The sequence below is a fragment of the Mirounga angustirostris genome, unplaced genomic scaffold, assembly GCF_029215605.1.
Source record: "Mirounga angustirostris isolate CCGP_5_RB_7025 unplaced genomic scaffold, mMirAng1.0.hap1 SCAF_9, whole genome shotgun sequence".
Lineage (NCBI taxonomy): Eukaryota > Metazoa > Chordata > Mammalia > Carnivora > Phocidae > Mirounga > Mirounga angustirostris.
This window is the reverse complement of record NW_026991717.1, coordinates 101,736,327-101,756,228: the sequence shown is the minus strand read 5'-3', so window position 1 is coordinate 101,756,228 and position 19,902 is coordinate 101,736,327. Positions and strand designations below refer to the sequence as shown.

Sequence of the window (19,902 nt, the reverse complement as noted above, 5' to 3'; positions counted from 1 at the left end):
CGAGTACTGCATGTCTCCTCGCCTCTCTTGGGCTGGCCTGAGGCTCCCTTCCAGGGCTGACCACAGGCAATTGTCAGGGACGTGTCATCTAAGCCGGTAACCATGTCTGAAAGAAAAATGCTGATGTGGTAAGAAACTGGGGTTCGGGAGTGGCCACGCTGTGAACCACTCCTTCTTTCCTTTCTACAGCGCAGTTCTTGGTAAACAATATCCTATAAATTTTGAGTGGATAGCTTTTTATTTTGCACACATTCTTGACTCCCATGTCTAGGATAGGTGTTCCTCCAACGTTAGAACAGGTTCCTCCTATACCTTCTAGTACCTTCTCTACGAACGTGTGCATCACCTACAACATGTTACTGATTTGCTGCATTGTCTGTGACCTTCTCCAGATGGGACAGTTTGAGGGCAGCGCCCTGGGCCTCCCGTTCACTGCTGGATTCTCAGCTCCTACCCCTGCTGGCTCAGAATGGCTACGCAATCACGGGCTGCAGCAGGGCGCAGGGCCGCTCCCATCCGCACTTGGTTCTCTCGATCGTCCTCAAAGATACAGACCAGCACTATTCCAACCGCTACTGCGTGTGGCAACCAGGACCCCCGTCTACAGCCTGACTTCAGAACCGCTGGTAGACCTGCTTTCTCTCTTCCTGAACTGGTATTTCTCGTGTGTTCTCTTTCAACTGTGAACACAATGCAGTTTTTCTGCAGACGATGTGTGGGGGCTAGCATGGTAAAGACACCGCTGTGCAAGGACACAGGCTCGGATTTTATTTTTAAAATTCTACCAAAAAAAAAAGAAAAAAAAAAAAAAGGCAAGGAGAAAGCCTGAGTAATCGACAGTGATGTTGTAAAAGTAAGACACTTAAAACATAATGGCCCCTACCGATCAGATAGCTAAGGTTACGGTAGAGATCCCACCCACTACTTACAAGCAAGTATCAACGTTTTAAAGCCCTGCTTTTCTCATCTGTCACTGGGAACCATGACACTGATCTCATGAGGTTGCTTTGAGGGCTGCCTGAGAGAGACTTAATATGAAGCACTTGGGAGAGTCTGTATGTGACACTATGGTTATTTTTATAGCACCTAAAATTAGGTAAGGAGATTAACTTAGCAGAATTTACTAAATTTTACAGAGCCATTATAGTTTAATTAAATACCCCAAATAGAATCTGAGACATTATATGTCTAGTATAGCTCTAGTAGATAGGTCTCTAGTACACTCACACCTAGTTGAGAACATTTATAATGTTCTAGGTAAAGGAAGAGGATACAATTCAAAGTCTATTCACCTATTTATTCAGGGGGTTCAGCTCCTGAAAGGGCATTTCCTCCACATTTAATTAATTATGTTGATCAAGGACAAAGCTTTGCTGTGATGAGGAGAAACCATGGCAGTTAACACATCCGTATGCTGATCCACATGAAATGCCAAGTAGGATATTAACACGAAACCATCTACCTGCACTAGTTCCGCACTGAGAACAGGAGGCATCTACTGCTTTAATAATATTCTGGATTTCCAGCAGATCACGTTAGTCTCCATATTTCTGTGTTAAACTGCAAACGGAGAGTACTGCCAGAGACCGTTCCCCAAATCTGATCTCCAGCTAGACCATTTACCTCGATGCTACCAGTCACAGATACAGAACCAGAGTTAAAAATGGAAACCTAAGCTCCAAGAATCAGCAGGTGTTCACCTCAGACAAACTTCGCCTGGTTAACAAGAGGGGGCTGCAGGGAGGCTGGGTCCTCTCATCCCCATGGTGTCTCCCACCGTGCAAAATCAGAAGGATGGGAACTCAGAAACCTTTCCTCTAGGCCAGGCCCATTGTACACTATCAAACAGGACAGCACAATCTGAGGCAGGTCTAAGGGTCTCCTACAGGGACTAAGTTTAAAATTAGTTGAGGTTTAACACAACCCATGAACACAGGCTATGTTTGGAGTCGTTTCTTCTCAGGAGCACTGTCCCCTCCTCTGGCACACACAGCTGCCTGAGCTGGGTCACTGCACAATCACCGAGGGTGGGCAAGAAGCTCATCCTATAAATGTGCCCTTTGAGACAGACAAGCCCCTTACGGACTCCAGCGAATGCTTTTCTATTTCCCAGGGAAGCAAATGTTCTCGTGTAAACCTGCTCAGGTGAGGGCCAGGTGCTGCCCCCCACAAGATTATACTGAGTGGCATCTTGGAGTCCAGATTCTCAATCAGGGAGGACGGCGTTTTAATCCCATCTGCTGCCACCTTCTCACTCTGGGGCCCTGGGTAATATTTAACCTCTCTATGCCATACCTTCCCCATCCATAAAATGGGCAGGATTCCACTTCCCTGACAAAGCTGCTCAGATTTCATGAGCTGAGGTCTCTGAAATGTTAATGTAACGCCTGCACCCCGCAATGATTTATAATGACTTCTACTGTTGCCATCATAATGACTGATAACCAGTTCAGCCAACCTAGGTCAGTTTTGTATAACGTCATCCAGTGATCAGAAACAAAGTTATTTGGAAAAACTGCTTTCACAGTCTGTTCCCTATTTACATTCTCTTGAGAAGTGTTTAAACAAGAGGTTATCGTATTTGCTCTGGTCTTTCTTAGAAAACACTTCTCATGTTTACTCAGCCAGGATGCTCTAATATTGGGCTTTATTGTAAAATGCTCAGTAATACTGTGAAATATAAATAACAGTTCCCTACAAACAAACATCGAGTAGAGTCTAGCAAACCAGGTTAGTATAAGAGTCCCTCTTCCCCCAACCTCCCGCCACTGCCATCTTTTTTCCGTCTCAGTAACAGCGGGTTATCAGCTTGCTGAAAAATGCTAGATCACTCTGTGCTTTTCTAGAGGGGTCCTGAAGGAAACGTTCATTCTCTCTAGTTCTAGGTTCTATCTACCAATTAATTAAAAGCACTGGAGTCGAAAGTTTACTCAGAAACTTCTGGCGCTGTGGCACAGCCATGGCAAGATCTGACACCCAAAACTTCCCATTTAAGGGCTTATAATTATTCTCCACAGAAGAAAGAGTTAAAAAGCCAACTGCTTTAGGGCATTTGGGAGAAGCAGGGATATTTATAGGAAAATATTAACATGCCAAGTCAATGCCCTCAATGAATGATTTCAAATAAAAAGTTTTATGATTTTGGTGAATTATATAGGGTATTATGTATTAATTTCTTACTATGAACTCAAGGAAAAAAAGCTAACTTAATTATCTTTTAGTTCCAGAAAGTCTAGTAAATAACTCTGTAATTCATAATTTTCACTAATTAGTCTTGGACAGCTCAGGATTTTTCCACATTAGTACAGTTTTACACTAAAAATAAGTTTGTCCTTCTTAAAGCGAATATAAGAGGAATTTTGTAATGAAGCATATAATAACAGTTATGCTATTAAGGTAGTAAGGAGCAAAAAGATAATTTTCTTCTACTATGGGAAAAGCTTAATCATGGAAGGACATAAGCCCATTTCCTTAGCATTTTCAGGGGCTTAAGGAACGCTCATTCTCCTGGGTCAATGGTCCACAGCACACTGGTGCTTCCACAAAGGTTCTGGATTTCAGGGGAGACAAATGGCAGTCCTTGAGCTAGGCTTTTGCAGTGTGGTACCTTTTCCAGAGTGAAGACCACTCACCAGCTTTCCTCTTTGCTGGGCTGACCTGGTTTCTCGCAGGGTGTACACGTCTCCACAGACAGAGATCTCACGCCAGACCCCAGGCTGGGACTCCTCAGTGAAGCCCCCTCGGGGGTGCATCACTAGGACGCCATTTGTAGTGAGCCCATCCATGTGGCCATCGGGGTTTTTCCACTTTGCTGCCTTTTCCTGGAGAGCATACCACAGAACAGAAAAAGCATGCTAAGATTAAGTTCAAAATGAAGGGATCCCAGAATCTCTTTAAGATACCCAGTATGGGCAGAAGGAAGGAAAGTGATGAATTTTCATTTTCTATTTAAAGCTAATAATCAGAAGGATAAAATATGCAATTACTCTGATAACATGAAAGTGCTAAAATGTATGAATGATTTATCACTGGATATGTATTATATTCATCTTGGGAGCTTAAAAAAAAAAAAAAAAAAAAGGAACCTGATGCCTGAGCCCTTCCCTCAGAGATTCTTTTCTATCCAAACCCCTGACCCCTGGGAGATTCCAGGAATCTAGTATGTGTTCTTCAGTTCTATTTGTGCAATCCTTTCACCTCTTATGTACCAGTGCTTTACATGTAATCATCACCTGGGAAGTATACAGAAGGAAGGGGAAAAAGGAATTTTTACTAAACATACAAAATTTTAAAAAATGTTAGGCTAACAAGTTGTGGCCAGTATGTCTTGATAAATATCAATGTTTATATACTCAAAGATGGAAGGTAAAGACAGCTTGATATAATGGCAGGACAAACACTCTTGGATGCCTGTGCCAGCAATTTCTCTTTCTTGAGGACAGAGCCAGATACTGCTCACATGACTCAGGAGTCAGTTTTGATTAGGATAAGCCCTCTTGCCAGCGACTCAGCTCTGGCCAATGAGACATGAGTGGGTCTTCTAGGAGCCTTCCTGGTAAGGTTCCTTTGCTCTAAAAAGAGAACAGGAAGGGGGGAATGACATCAGCCTCCCAGCAGCATGGGTCATTCCTTTTTCCTTGCCCCTTGGATTTACAACTAATCAGACATCCATAACCAAGCAAGAACATGGCTGCGCAGCATCCAGATCACCTGAGAGAGATCCATACATTCATGCCCCTGAAACTGGGTGCATCACAGAGGAGACAGCAGAGGGGAGTCACTGGGGAGCCAGAGGTGACAAAGGCAGTGGCCGGTGGGCAGGGGGATAGCACGACCTTTTCTGACAAAGGAGGTGGAGGGTGAAGGAGGTTAAGTGGGGGTCTGCCCCACATATGTTCTATAGCTGGAAGGACCCACTGCTGTCTCTGAGGAAAAACTGCAGTGAGTGGGGGGAGGGAAGTAGGCAAAGAGAACTTCAGGGAAGGGTCTTCTACTGTCTGCCCCAGGGTTCTGGTCCATGGATTTCTTGGACCACCCCCTCACGCCCCCACCCCAACTTGAAGATTCCCCTACCAGGCTGTGGGCACATCAAAGTCCCAAGAACTAAGTACATACCTCCCCCAGCTCTGCTGCATCCTCCCATTCCTTTTCCCTTGGTGCCCACTCCCAACCTCTGAAAAGTCAGCCCCTACCCCTGAAGATAAACCAAAAATGTGTGCTATAGTGCCACCTTCTGGAAAACAAAAGAAAGGCTCCTAACTACCAACATGTTGAACTGTTAGAATCAAAGTAAACAGAACCTTGCCTAAATAGGGTGTTCCCTACTTCCAGTGTGAGGACAGAGGCACTTTCAATCAAACATCAAGAAAAATCAGTCATACAGTATCACAAAAGGAAAATGACAATTTTCCAGCAACTGAACCCAAAGATATGGAATATTGCAATCTAATGGATACAGAATTCAAAACAGCGGTTATGAAGAAATTTAATGAGCGACAAGAAAACTGAGAATGGCAATACAATGACCTCAGAAATAAAACTGACAAACAGAAGGAATACTTTACCAAAGGCACCAAAATTCTTAAAAAGAACCAAACAAATTCTGGGTCTGAACAACTCAATATATGACATGAAGAATGCATTAGAAAGCACTGGAAATAGAGCAGATCAGGTGGAAAAGAGAATTTGCAAACTGGAAGACAGAAACACAGAAATGATTCAGATGGAAGAGAGGAGAGAACTAAGATTTAAGAAGTGAAGAAACACTACAAGAGCTAGCAGACTCCATCAGAAAAGCCAACATAAGAATAATGAATTTTCTGGAAGGAGAAGAAAGGGAGAAAAGGACAGACAGCATATTTAAAGAAATAATTCCTGAGAACTTCCAAAACTTGGGGAAAGACCTGGATATACAAAGTCTATGAAGCCAACAGAACATCTTATTATCTCAATGCAAGATCTTCTCCAAGACACACTGTATTAACTATTAAAAGTCCATGACAGAATTTTAAAGGCAGCTAGGGAATAAAAAGACAGTAACCTACAAAGGAATCCCCATCAGGCTATCAAATTTCTCAGATAAAAACTGCCAGCCAAGAATAGTCTACCCAGCAAAGTTATGCTTCAGATATAAAGGACAAGTAAAGGCTTTCTCAGACAAACAAGAGCTGAGGGAGTTCACCATCTCTAGATCTGCCTTACAAGAAATGCTGAAAGGAGCTCTTCAAGCTGAAATGAAAAGACGGAGGCACACAAAACTGATTAAGGTGACAGAATTAGAAACTGCAACTCTTTGTAGTAATATGCTAAACTCTAAACTCCTAATGATAGCATAAAGGTTGAAGGCCAAGAGCATGAAAAATACCTGTTATTAAAAAATAATAACAACTACAGCTACTACAACGTGGTAACAAAATCACAGCATAAAAAAAGATAGTTTGTGATATGAAAAAGATAAAAGGAAAAGAGTAAAAGGATTGAATTTTCATAGGCAAAAGAAGAGAAATTGCTATCAGCAGAAAAAGGACTATTTTATCTATGAGTTGTTTTATGTAAACTTCATGATAACCACAAAGCAAAAATCTAGAGCAGAGACACAAAACATCAAAAGTGGGGGAAGCTGAGCAAAAAGCACCATGGAAAACCACTAAGGTACCAAGGCAGGTAGAAATGAAAGGAAAAAGAAACAATAGAGAGACAAAATCACTAGAAGGCAAAAGAGAAAATGGCAGTAGTAAGTCCTTACATATCAAGAGTCACACTAAATGTAAATGCACTGAACTCAGCAAAAGGCATAGAGTGGCTGGCTGGATTAAAAACAACAAAAGACCCAACTATATGCTGCCCTGCAGGAGATTCATACCAGCTTTAAAGACACACATAGGCTCAAAATGAAAGGATGAAAGATTATATTCCAAGCAAACAGAATCCAAGAGAAGGCTGGTATAGTCATACTTACATCAGACAAAATAGATTTCAAGCCAAAAAGGGTAATAAGAGACAAAGTCATTACATAATCATAAAAGGGTCAGTACATCAAGAAAACATAATGATTGTAAATATATATGTGCCCAAAATTTGAGTACCAAATTATATGAAGCAAATAATAATAGATCTAATAGAGAAATGGACCACAATATAATAATTGTAGGGGACTTCAATACCCCACTGTCAGGAATGGATGGATGTTTCAGACAGAAAATCAACAAGGAGACATTGGAACTGAACCACACTTTAGAACAAATGGACTCAGTAGACATATATAGAACATTCTATCCAACAGTAGCAGAACATTTTTCTCAAGTGCACTGGAACATTCTCCAGGAGAGACAGGATAGGCCACAAAACAAATTTTAGCAAGTTTAAGAAGACTAAAATCATATCAACTATCTTCCCTGACCACAGTGGCATGAACCAGAAAAGTGACAATGAAAGGGAAGTGAGAAGATCTACAAATATGTGGAAACTAAACAACTCCCTTCTAAAGAACCACTGAGTCAAAGAAGAAATCAAAAGAGTAAATATTATCTTGAAACAATTGAAATTGTAAACACAACATATCAAATATTGTGGGATACAACAAAAGCAGTTCTGAGAATCCTATAGCAATAAACATGCATATTAAGAAATTAGAAAAGTCTCAAATAAACAATCTAACTTTACACTTCAAGAAACTAGAAAAAGAAGAATAAAGCAAGCCCAAAGTTAGCAGAAAGAAGGAAATAAGGATCCAAGCAGAAATAAATAAAATAGAGACCAGAAAAACAACAGAAAAGATCAGTGAAACTGAGAGCTGTTCTTAAAAAAGATAGATAAAAATCGACAAATCTTTAGCTAAACTAAGAAAAAAAGACGACTCAAAATTAGATATGAAAGAGGAGACGTTATACCTGGTATTACAGACATACACAGAATCATGAAAGACTGCTAGAATGTAGAAGAAATAGATACATTTCCAGAAACACACATCTACAAGACTGAATCAAGAAGAATCAGAAAATCTGAACAGCCCAATAATGAGTAAAGAGATCAAATCAGTAATTAAAAAAAAATCCCAAGAAAACCCTAGGACTAGTTGGCTTCAACTAGAGAATTCTACCAAACATTTAAGGAAGAATTAACACCTTTGTGAATGGTGTTAGAGAATGGTCGAGTTTCATTCTTCTGCATGTGGCTGTCCAATTTTCCCAGCACCATTTATTGAAGAGACTGTCTTTTTTCCATTGCATGTTTTTTCCTACTTTGTCAAAGATGCTTTGACCATAGAATTGAGGGTCCATATCTGGATTCTCTATTCTGTTCCATTGGTCTATATGTCTGTTTTTGTGCCAGTACCATGCTGTCCTGGTGATCACTGCTTTGTAATATAGCTTGAAATCGGGCAACGTGATGCCCCCAGCTTTGTTTTTCTTTTTCAACATTTCCTGGCGATTCGGGGGTCTTTTCTGATTCCATACAAATTTTAGGATTGTTTGTTCCGGCACTTTGAAAAATGTCATTGGAATTTTGATCAGGATGGCACTGAAGGTATAGATTGCTCTGGGTAGCATAGACATTTTAACAATGTTTATTCTTCCGATCCATGAGCATGGAATATTTTTCCATCTTTTTGTGTCTTCTTCAATTTCTTTCATGAGTGTTTGTAGTTCCTAGAGTATAGATCCTTTACCTCTTTGGTTAGGTTTATTCCGAGGTATCTTATGGTTTTGGGTGCTATTGTAAATGGAATTGTTTCTCTAATTTCTCTTTCTACAGTTGCATTGTTAGTGTATAAGAAAGCAACTGATTTCTGTGCATTGATTTTGTATCCTGCCACATTACTGAATTGCTGGATAAGTTCTAGTAATTTGGGGGTGGAGTCTTTTGGGTTTTCCACATAAAGTATCATGTCGTCTGCGAAAAGAGAGAGTTTGACTCCTTCTTTGCCAATTTGAATACCTTTTATTTCTTTTTGTTGTCTGATTGCTGTTGCTAGGACTTCCAGTACTATGTTGAACAACAGAGGTGAGAGTGGGCATCCTTGACGTGTTCCTGATCTTAATGGAAAGGCTCTCAGCTTTTCCCCATTGAGGATATTTGCTGTGGGTTTTTCATAGATGGATTTTATGAACTTGAAGAATGTTCCCTCTTATCCCTATACTCTGAAGTATATCCCTATACTCAGGAAAGGATGTTGTATTTTGTCAAATGTTTTTTCTGCATCAATTGAGAGGACCATATGGTTCTTCTCCCTCCTCTTATTAATGTGTTCTATCACATTGATTGATTTGCGAATGTTGAACCACTCTTGCATCCCGGGGATAAATCCCACTTGGTCGTGGTGGATGATCCTTTTAATGTATTGTTGGATCCTATTAGCTAGGATTTTGTTGAGGATTTTGGAATCCATATTCATCAGGGATATTGGTCTGAAATTCTCCTTTTTGATGGGGTCTTTGCCTGGTTTGGGGATTAAGGTAATGCTGGCCACATAGAATGAGTTTGGAAGTTTTCCTTCTGTTTCTGTTTTTTGAAACAGCTTCAGTAGAATAGGTGTTATTTCTTCTTTGAATGTTTGGTAGAATTCCCCAGGGAATCCATCAAGATTGTTTTCGTATAACACCCAGTGCTCCATGCAGTATGTGCCCTCCTTAATACCCATCACCGGGCTAACCAATCCCCCCTCCCCCCTCCCCTCTAAAACCCTGTTTGTTTCTCAGAGTCCGTAGTCTCTCATGGTTCATCTCTCCCTCCAATTCCCCCCCCCCATTTTCCCCTTCCTTCTCCTAATGTCCTCCATGCTATTCCTTATGTTCCACAAATAAGTGAAACCATATGATAATTGACTTTCTCTGCTTGACTCTTGTTTTTTGGGAGGTTTTTGATCACTGCTTCAATCTCGTTACTGGCTATTGGCCTATTCAGGTTGTCAATTTCTTCCTGTTTCAGTCTTGGCAGCAAAGATAAACTCAAAGTGGATGAAAGACCTCAATGTGAGACAGGAATCCATCAAAATCCTAGAGGAGAACATAGGCAGTAACCTCTTTGACATCGGCCACAGCAACTTCTTTCAAGATACATCTCCAAAAGCTAGTGAAACAAAAGCAAAAATGAACTTTTGGGACTTCATCAAGATAAAAAGCTTCTGCACAGCAAAGGCAACAGTCAACAAAACAAAGAGGCAACCCAGAGAATGGGTGAAGATATTTGCAAATGACACTACAGAAAAAGGGCTGGTATCCAAGATCTATAAAGAACTTCTCAAACTCAACACCCAAAAAACAAGTAAGTCAAAAAGTGGGCAGAGGATATGAACAGACACTTCTCTGAAGAAGACATACAAAAGGCTAACAGGCACATGAAAAAAATGTTCATCATCATTAGCCATCAGGGAAATCCAAATCAAAACCACATTGAGATACCACCTTACACCAGTTAGAATGGCAAAAAGGACAGGGAAAGAAACCACAAATGTTGGAGAGGTTGTGGAGAAAGGGGAACCCTCTTACACTGTTGGTGGGAATGCAAGTTGGTACAGCCACTTTGGAAAACAGTGTGGAGGTTCCTCAAAAACTTAAAAATAGAGTTACACTATGACCCAGCAATTGCACTACTGGGTATTTACCCCAAAGACACAGATGTAGTGAAAAGAAGGGCCATATGCACCCCAATACTCATAACAGCAATGTCTACAATAGTCAAACTGTGGAAAGAACCGAGATGCCCTTCAACGGATGAATGGATAAAGAAGATATGGTCCATATATACAATGGAATATTACTCAGCCATCAGAAAGGATGAATACCCAACTTTTACATCAACATGGATGGGACTAGAGGAGATTATGCTAAGTGAAATAAGTCAAGCAGAGAAAGTCAATTATCATATGGTTTCACTTATTTGTGGAACATAAGGAATAGCATGGAGGACATTAGGAGAAGGAAGGGAAAAATGGGCGGGGGGAATTGGAGGGAGAGATGAACCATGAGAGACTACAGACTCTGAGAAACAAACAGGGTTTTAGAGGGGAGGGGGGAGGGGGGATTGGTTAGCCTGGTGATGGGTATTAAGGAGGGCACGTACTGCATGGAGCACTGGGTGTTATACGAAAACAATGGATCGTGGATCACCACATCAAAAACCAATGATGTATTGTATGGTGACTAACATAACATAATAAAATTAAAAAAAAGAAAAAAGAAAAAAAAGAATTAATAACACCAATCCTCCTCAAACTCTTCCAAAATATTGAGGAGGAAGGGACATTTCCAAACTCATTCCCTTGATACCAAAACCAGATAAGAAAATTATAGACCAATATCCCTGATAAATGTAGGTGTGAAAGTTCTCAACAAAATATGAGCAAATCAAATTCAAGAACACACTAAAAGGAGGGGCGCCTGGGTGGCTCAGTTGGTTAAGCAACTGCCTTCGGCTCAGGTCATGATCCCGGAGTCCTGGGATCGAGTCCCGCATCAGGCTCCCTGCTCAGCAGGGAGTCTGCTTCTCCCTCTGACCCTCCTCCCTCTCATGCTCTCTGTCTCTCATTCTCTCTCTTGCAAATAAATAAAATCTTAAAAAAAAAAAAAAAAGAACACATTAAAAGGATTATACACCATGAACAAGTGGGACTTCCCCGGGGATGCAAGTATGGTTCAACGTATGCAAATCAATAAATGTAATACATCCTATCAATAAAATGAAGGATAATCACGTGATCATCTCAATAGCCACAGAAAAAGCATTTGACAAAACACAACATCCTTTCAGAATAAAAACCCTTACCAGATTGGCTACAGAAGGAATATATCTCAACATAATAAAGGGCATATATGCCAAACCTACAGCTAACATCATACTCAATGAAGAAAGACTGCAAGTGTTTCCTCTAAGATCAGAAACAAGACAAGGATGCCCACTCTCACCATTCCTATTCAATATAGTGCTACATGTCCTAGCTAGAGCAATTAGGCAAGATAAAGAAATAAATGGCATATAAATTGGAAAGAAAGAAGTAAAACTATTGCTTAGCCCTATTTGCTAATGATACAATCTTGTATATTGAGAATCCCAAAGAAGCAGTCAAAAAGCTGTTGGAATTAACGATTTCAATAAGGTGGCAGGACACAAAACCAACATAGAGAAGAAAGTTGCATTCCTTCACACTAATGATGAAGATGAAGCATTTGAAAAAGGCCTAAAGAAAACTACCCATTTACAACAGCATCAAAAACAGTAAAGTACTTGGGAATAAATTTCACCAAGGAAGTGAAAGATCTATACAATGAAAATTACACACTTTGCTGAAATTGAAGACACAAATGGAAAGACACCCCATGTTTATGAATCCGAAGATTATTGTTAAAATGGCCATACTACCCAAATCCATCTATAGATTCAACACAATCCCCATCAAAATATTAAAAGAATTCTTCACAGAAATAGAAGAAATAATTCTAAGCTTTATGTGCAACCACAAAAGACCCTAAATAGTCCAAAATTTAAAAACAACTACCATATGACCCAGCACTTCCACTTTAGGGCACATACTCAAAGGAAATGAAAACAGGATTTCAAGGAGATATATGCACTCCCATGTTTATTGCATTATTTCCAACAGCCAAGATATGGAAGCCATCCAATGCCCATCAATGAATGAATGGATAAAAAAAGACACTGTACATATTATTTACCCACGAGAAAGGAGGGTAGCCTTCCATTTGCAACAACATAGATGGACCTTGAGCACATTATGCTAAGCAAGTCAGAGAAAATACGTACTGTATGATATCACTTATATGTGGAATCTTAAAAAGTTAAGCCTACAAAAACAGAGTAAAATGACAGTTACTGGGGATGGGATGGGTGTGGGTGGGGGAAACACAGGGAGAGTGGTAAGACTGATGGTGTTTAAAGGTACAAGCTTGTAATCAGCCACAGAGATCTAATGCACCGTGTTATGAACATAGACCATATTATTGTACTATAGTTGCGCAATGTGGTAAATAATCCTATATTGGCCATCATTTTACAACATGTAAGTACATCATGGTAACATGGCTGTACACCTTACACTTACACAATGTTACATGTCAAATTTATTCATTTGCAAAAAGTAAATAAAAAAACAATAAAAAGAGATAAGGAAGAAAGAGTGTCTCTGCCGACTCTTCTTCGGCCGGAAGGGGTCATGTGGCCGGGGATGAATGAAATGCAGGAGCCGTCTCTCATCCCTAAGGCAGCCTGAGGAAGTGGATTTGCCTGGGGAGGTAGGGGCAAGACAGAACGAACCTGCTTCCCTGGATGACACGGAATCACTGAATTACCCAACCCTGGAGCTGTCTTCCTTGGCGCTCCTTGTTACATGAAATAATACATTTTTATTATTGTTCAGGCCATTAAAAAAAATATTTTATTTATTTATTTGAGAGAGAGAGAAAGAGCATGTGTGCCCAGGAGCGGGGGGTGGGAGGGCAGAGGGAGAAGCAGACTCCCCACTGAGCAGGGAGCCCAAGGCGGGGGCGGCGGGGGCTGGGGGGTGTCATCCAGGAACCTGAGATCATGACCTGAGCTGAAGGCAGACGCTTAACTGACTGAGCCACCCAGGCGCCCTTGTTTAGGCCATTTTTAAAGGCCATTTTGAATGTTTTTTTTTTTTCCCCCTGCAAAAACATCCTGATTTAAAAAAAAAACAAAACTATATTAAAATTGGATGTTCACTAAAACTTCTGGGTTTCATTTACATGGAAGCCTTATGAAGCCAGAAATTTTTAATCTGTTTTGTTCTGTGATATCACACCTATATAACACCTGACATAGAACCCAGCAAACACTCAATGAAAATTTTTTTAATGAATAAATGAATGTCACTTTTTCCTTTGAACTCTATGTAGATTTGACCATTTATTTTTCCCACTGAAATAAACCCCCTTAAATCTACTATAAATACATTAAGTACAATGTTAATATACATTTTTAAAAAAGTAATTACTGTACATATACATAATACAGCAAATGTAACAAGTATCAAGTAATGACTTAATTATTTTTAGATTGTTAATAACAGCCTTTCAGACTCCACATCTGAAAATTAAAATCTCCAAATCTAACTGGAGGCACCGTGGAAGGCAGATTTTTGGCCACAATTAAATGTTATATCTGATGATAATGGGTGTTTTCCTTGAAACAATGTACTTAGTAATAGTACTTACTCCAAGAAATATGTTTTTGGAAGAGTCAAATCCGGCTGCGAATATCCGTGCGGTGTAAGGTTCGTTCCTGTCGCAGACAATCCTGCAGGCAAACCTGGATATGGTGCTCTGTGTAATCTGGGCCTCATCATTGTTCTGACTGCCAGAAATTGTGTCTGTAACAACGAAGTCGATAGGGCTTTCTGTTGATCTGCCCACCTAAATAAATCAAATGTACTCATGATTCGTTTGAAAAATATGTCACCATATTTTGTTCACATGGAATGAGTGTTCAGGATCCCTTTAACATTAACATTTATTATCTCTGCTTAAGAATTTCATGAAAAAAATTTAGTTCTTTTACTTTTCTTGTTTAACTAAGGGAGATATTAGAGTAACCAATCATGAGATTTTAAATATTAAGAGAAAAGCTAAATTTTTTATTCTGGAGAAAAACATTAGATAGCACCCCCCCACCCCGAGATTGTATCTCTTGGATCAGGTGAAAACATTAACAGCAAATTATCCTCTACCCCACCCACCTGCCCCCCTATTTCCAGCTGGAAAAAACCAAGATTTTAAAGAACGCCAACAAACAAAGGAACTCTTGCCCGGCAGCAAGGATTGGTTTTCCCCACTAAGTGAATCCACCAGTGACTCATGGCATAGAGCAAGAATAGCCCTAACCCCGACATAGATCAAATGCCTGTTGCCATTATTCAGTGTAAACGAGAATGATGTAAAGGGCAATACAAGTCGGCCCAAAGTTTGAGATGCAGTCTGATGAAAGGTTCAAAAAGGTGGTCTTAACATTTCAAGTTTGTATTAAAAAAAAAAATCTCTCTTGGGAAAGTCTAAAAAGCTGCCAATAAATTATGTTGACTAACTTTCTTTGGTAAGATTAAATGCTTCCAGAAAGAATATATTTCATTTGGAAGATCTTACAGTTCTAAAAAAAGGTTTTCATATTAAAAAATACCAATAAGATAGGTAACTGCTCTGTCCTGTAAACTGGGAAGAGTTAAGTATTTGTTTACAAATAAAAAACTCCTCAAGACAAAATATCAAAACATTTTTGTAATGCTGTTCTATGAATCTCTGACCAGAAAACAGTGATACATGTTATTTATACACCATAGAGACTTTTTAAATTAAAATCATTTATATGTAAACAAATCATTTCTCACTAAGTATGATGTTAATGTTCTTTCCTAACGCTAGTGACTTTGATTAGGAAGCTGATGAGGGGAGGGACACAGGGAGCTCCCAGACATGTATGCAGAAGACCCCCAAAAGTCAATTTCTCAGGTATCTTTCACCTGATCTCAAAATTCTATCTAAAACATAAGATGTAATATATTTTTCATCCAAAGAAATAAAAGTGAAAAAATACATATTATCTTGCATTATTTAGCTCTGTTTGCTTCCTGGAAAATTATTATTAAGTTTCTTTTATAAATCTCACACATTTTCATGCATAGACTATCTCTATTAAACCAATAGACAATAGACATCTATTTTCTCTCTTTCTTTCTTTTTCTTTTTTTTTACAACCCTTGATTTCTTGTCCTAATGAAATGTGCCTGGAATAAAATAAACCTCTGGATTCACTGAAATTCATCAATGTGAATAGATGCACATTGCCTGAATGTATGCATTTCAGGTTTAGAAAACATAAAACTTGCTAAAAAAAGGCAACATAAAATCTAAATTAAGAGATATTATAAATCTTATATAATTCATCTTTCTAAAGTTGAGAGTCTTCCCTCGGCTAGATTCATTTAAAAGCTGGGTATGTGACTCAGAAGCTCTGATTCAGACTGCTTTTTTTTTTTTTTTTTGAAAGCTATTCTCTTAGCTACTTTGAGGTATACAATACAGTATTATTAACTATAATCACCATGCTGTACATTAGATCGCCAGAACCTATTCATCTTACAGCTGGAAGTTTGTACCCTGTGACCAACACCTCTCTATCCCCCCGCCCCCTCAGCCCCTGGTAACTACCATTCTAGTCTCTGCTTCTATGGTTTTGATTTTTTTTTAATAGATTCCACATGTAAGTGAAATACAGTATATGACTTTGACTTATGTCACTTTAAAATTTTTTTTAAACTAGAAAAGTAACAAATATTTATTGTAAAATATTTCACAAATACAGAAAAGAATAAAAAATAACATAAAGGCTACTCTAAACTCAGGAATCAACTTGTCCTGAACCTCTGTTTCAACAAAGCTTAGGAGCGAAATGTGGAAAGTTCTAAAATTGCCTAGAGCTCTCACAAAGACACAGTCTCTGACATAATTTCGTCACCTCCATGGAAGAGGGCAAAGACTCTTCAAGCTCTGTTGTAAGCGCAAAGCTAAAACCATGCTCAAGTAGAATGTCATACAACTGTTACTGTCTACAAAGATTACTCTCTTCGGGAAAGGCCATGTATTAAATTAATGTTTTGATGAGTTAATGGAAATGGACTATAACACATGACATTTTATTCCAACTGGAACATACTGCTAGGATCGATTATTGCAAGTCATGATACCTATCTGACTGGTCATGTTTGAGTTGTTTTTCAATTCACTTCCACTTAAATCTAACCTGTGGTGTGCCAGTATAATTTTATACTTTCAGATACAAACCTCATGGTGCTTTTGCCAGAAAAACAAAAAAACAAAAAAACTAAGCCACTTTTCTACTGAAAACTCACCCGATGTGCAACTTGGAACCCATCCCTTTTGGGTATTGGATCAACTCTACGTTATCTTTTTTTTTTTTTTTTTGGCTTTAAAGCATTATTATTTTTATTGTAGGTACGTACATAGAATAAAATTGTGTTTTTAAATCATTTTCCTTTTTAAAATTATTATTATGTTAATCACCATACATTACATCACTAGTTTTTGATGTAGTGTTCCATGATTCATTGCTTGCATATTAACACCCAGTGCTCCATTCAATACGTGCCCTCTTTAATACCTATCACCAGGCTAACCCGTCCCCCCACCCACCTCCCCTCTAGAACCCGCAGTTTGTTTCTCAGAGTCCATAGTCTCTCATGGTTCGTCTCCCCCTCTGATTTCCCCCCCTTCATTCTTACCCTCCTGCTATCTTCTTCTTCTTTTTTTTTTTTTTAACATATAATGTATTATTTGTTTCAGAGATACAGGTCTGTGATTCAACAGTCTTACACAATTCACAGCGCTCACCATGAGGAATTCTTAATCTCAGGAAACAAACTGAGGGTTGCTCAACTCTACATTATCTTAAGGGCAGTCATGTAGACAACCAAGATGGTTCTGAATTCCATCGCTGATATTCTTATAGTAGCCAGAGGAAGGATTTTACTGACACCACACACACAGCATCACTCAGCATGTGAAATTTTTCATATATGAGAAAAGTCTGGGTTTGTCTGGTTGTCAGTCCAATTCAGTACAGGTAATATGGCACAAAGTGGCTGGAAGGGCCTCCGTCATCTTTCCTGGACCACTGGTACTCCTACCCCTGCATCTGTAACCTTATTTTCTGACTTCCTTCTAATGACAAGGATGGAATATCGCGGCTCCTACCCAAGACCAAATTCTCTCTTGATGCCTGGGGTCTCACTATTCTTCCCTTCCCAAGAATTTTGTTCCTGACGCTGTCCCCTCTCTCTCCAGAATCATTCATTTCTCTCTCTAGACTACTAGATCTTATCATCAGCTATCAAACACATTCTGGAGCTCCTCAAACTCTGTGACTCTGTGGGGATAAAAGGACCAATTTGTTTTTTAAACTTCAACTTGTCACTGATACTTTTTAAAAGTACAATCAGAATGAGTATTAGAAAAACGATCATCTGCTTTAAGGTTTCGGGTACTCTAAAAAGTGCCGTAGGTTTCCAAACTCCTCCTGGGGATTTCCTACTCAGCTCATTCTGCCCTGTTAACAGAGACTTGGCTGCTCAGTTGAGCACACTTTGAGTAGCATTTTTCTAGACTAGTCTCTCACCTTTAAAAACATATTCCTTCACTTGTAAGCAGCCCTCAAGCTATAGCCCCATTTCTCTGATTCACTTAGTGGACATACATCCCGTAAAACCTGTCACTAGTTGTTACCCTCCCATTTCCTTACTCATCCCCTTAACTTCCCTCCTCAGCCCACCCAGCGGGAGTTTCTACCCCAGAGCTGCACTGACACCACTCTTGCAGAGCTTTCCAGGGCTTATAATCCATATCCTGGCATATCTGTACCTGGTATTGGAATAACGAAACTCTTACAGGCTAGTTGGCAAATAGCCCCCTTCCCTGCGCTTTCTGTTCCCTCCCTAGGTAGTCTCGTCAAATTCCATTATTAGCCAAAAAGCCCTGATCTCTACCTAGAGCTTCAGACTCGCATGCCCAATCTCCACTTGGTTGTCTAATAAGCATCTCAAAATGTAAGATGTTCTAAACAGAACCTGGACTCCTCTTCAACCCCTGGATTCCCCAGGTCAATGACTGACATCCAATTTGCTCAAGCTAGAAATCAATACCAAAGAATTATCCTTGATCCTTTATTTCCTCCACACCCACGTTTAACCCTGCCTGTCAACACTCCCTCCGAAGATATCTGTAAGGAATGTAAATCAGATTGTATCTCTCCCTTGCTTAACACCCCGATTTTTTTACTTGGCCTATGGGCCCCACCTCTCCAAGCTCATCTCATTTCACTGACCTCCTCCCTCACCCTGCTCCTGCCTGGGGGCCTTGGCACTTGCTGTTACTTCTGCCTTATTTGTGGTCTGTTTCCCTCCTCCAGAATGCAGGCTTCAGGAGAGGGGCTGCCTACCTCCAGTAACTAGGTGAGTATCTGATACATAGCAGGTGCTCAAGAAATGAAATTGATGAATGGAGGATTAGGACAGTGACCTTGAACCCTGGGAGAGAGACAGGCATCATGTTTTAAGAAATAACTGTTTAAAAAGCAGATATTCTTTAACATTTTTTCTCACCTAGGTGGGTGCTAATAAAATGTTACCATCTAAAAGTGGTATAAACCAACTAAATTAAAAACCAACCAAACAAAAACCCAAACCGTAAGGTCCAGCAGCACCCAGGATCGAAGACCATGAAACCGAGCAATGTTTGAGGCCTCTGGTTTCCTTACCCCAAGGATCAGGATGCATTTGGCATCACACGTCCCTTTAGGGGTCTTGTAAAACATTTTGTCACTTCCTGTGACAAACGATTCTTTATATTTTACTTTCTCAAAAGCTACACTCTTTTTTTCTGTCCTTTATTTACACCTATTCTAGAAAATAACTACTATGAAATTGTTGCTATACTAACTCAGACTTTCTCACTCTTAACCCATCTCTTAAATTCAGATCAAATTGATACTTTTTTCCCTAGGCAATATTTCTGAATTCTGAGCTACTACCTGTTTCCCAGGGAAAGGCAGCACAAGGCCCTTCTTTGGCTTGGTTTGATGTTCTGCTTTTAAATGCTCAATTAACCTAGAAATCATTTTAAAGAATAATGGCTACAATGAATAGCCCTCAACACCAAGGTCCATGCTTGAGAAATAGGAATGGTATAGTGCTTTTTGCTCGGTAACCTTTATCAATCAGTGGTGGTCTGGGGACATAAAAATGTGTAAGAGGAAGAAAAAAAAATTAAAACAAGCTTGATTTTTCAGGGCCTTCTAAGAGCTTGCTTAATTCTACTCTGCTTAGAGTGATCTGATATTAATCCTCCAATATGTCTAGTTATT

The 19,902-nt window shown here is 39.6% G+C and overlaps 1 protein-coding gene across 2 annotated transcripts in view; it reads right to left on the bottom strand.

Moving 5' to 3' along the window:
• Positions 1-19,902, bottom strand: part of PELI2 (pellino E3 ubiquitin protein ligase family member 2) — a 208,021-nt gene that overhangs the window by 7,676 nt on the left and 180,443 nt on the right. For both annotated transcript variants that reach the window (XM_045900925.3, XM_045900924.3), the window contains 2 exons: positions 14,190-14,387; positions 3,633-3,821 (listed from right to left, as the gene is read on the bottom strand). In XM_045900925.3, coding sequence (XP_045756881.1) covers positions 3,633-3,821; positions 14,190-14,387 — 387 coding nt within the window. The remainder of the gene's footprint in view (positions 1-3,632; positions 3,822-14,189; positions 14,388-19,902) is intronic.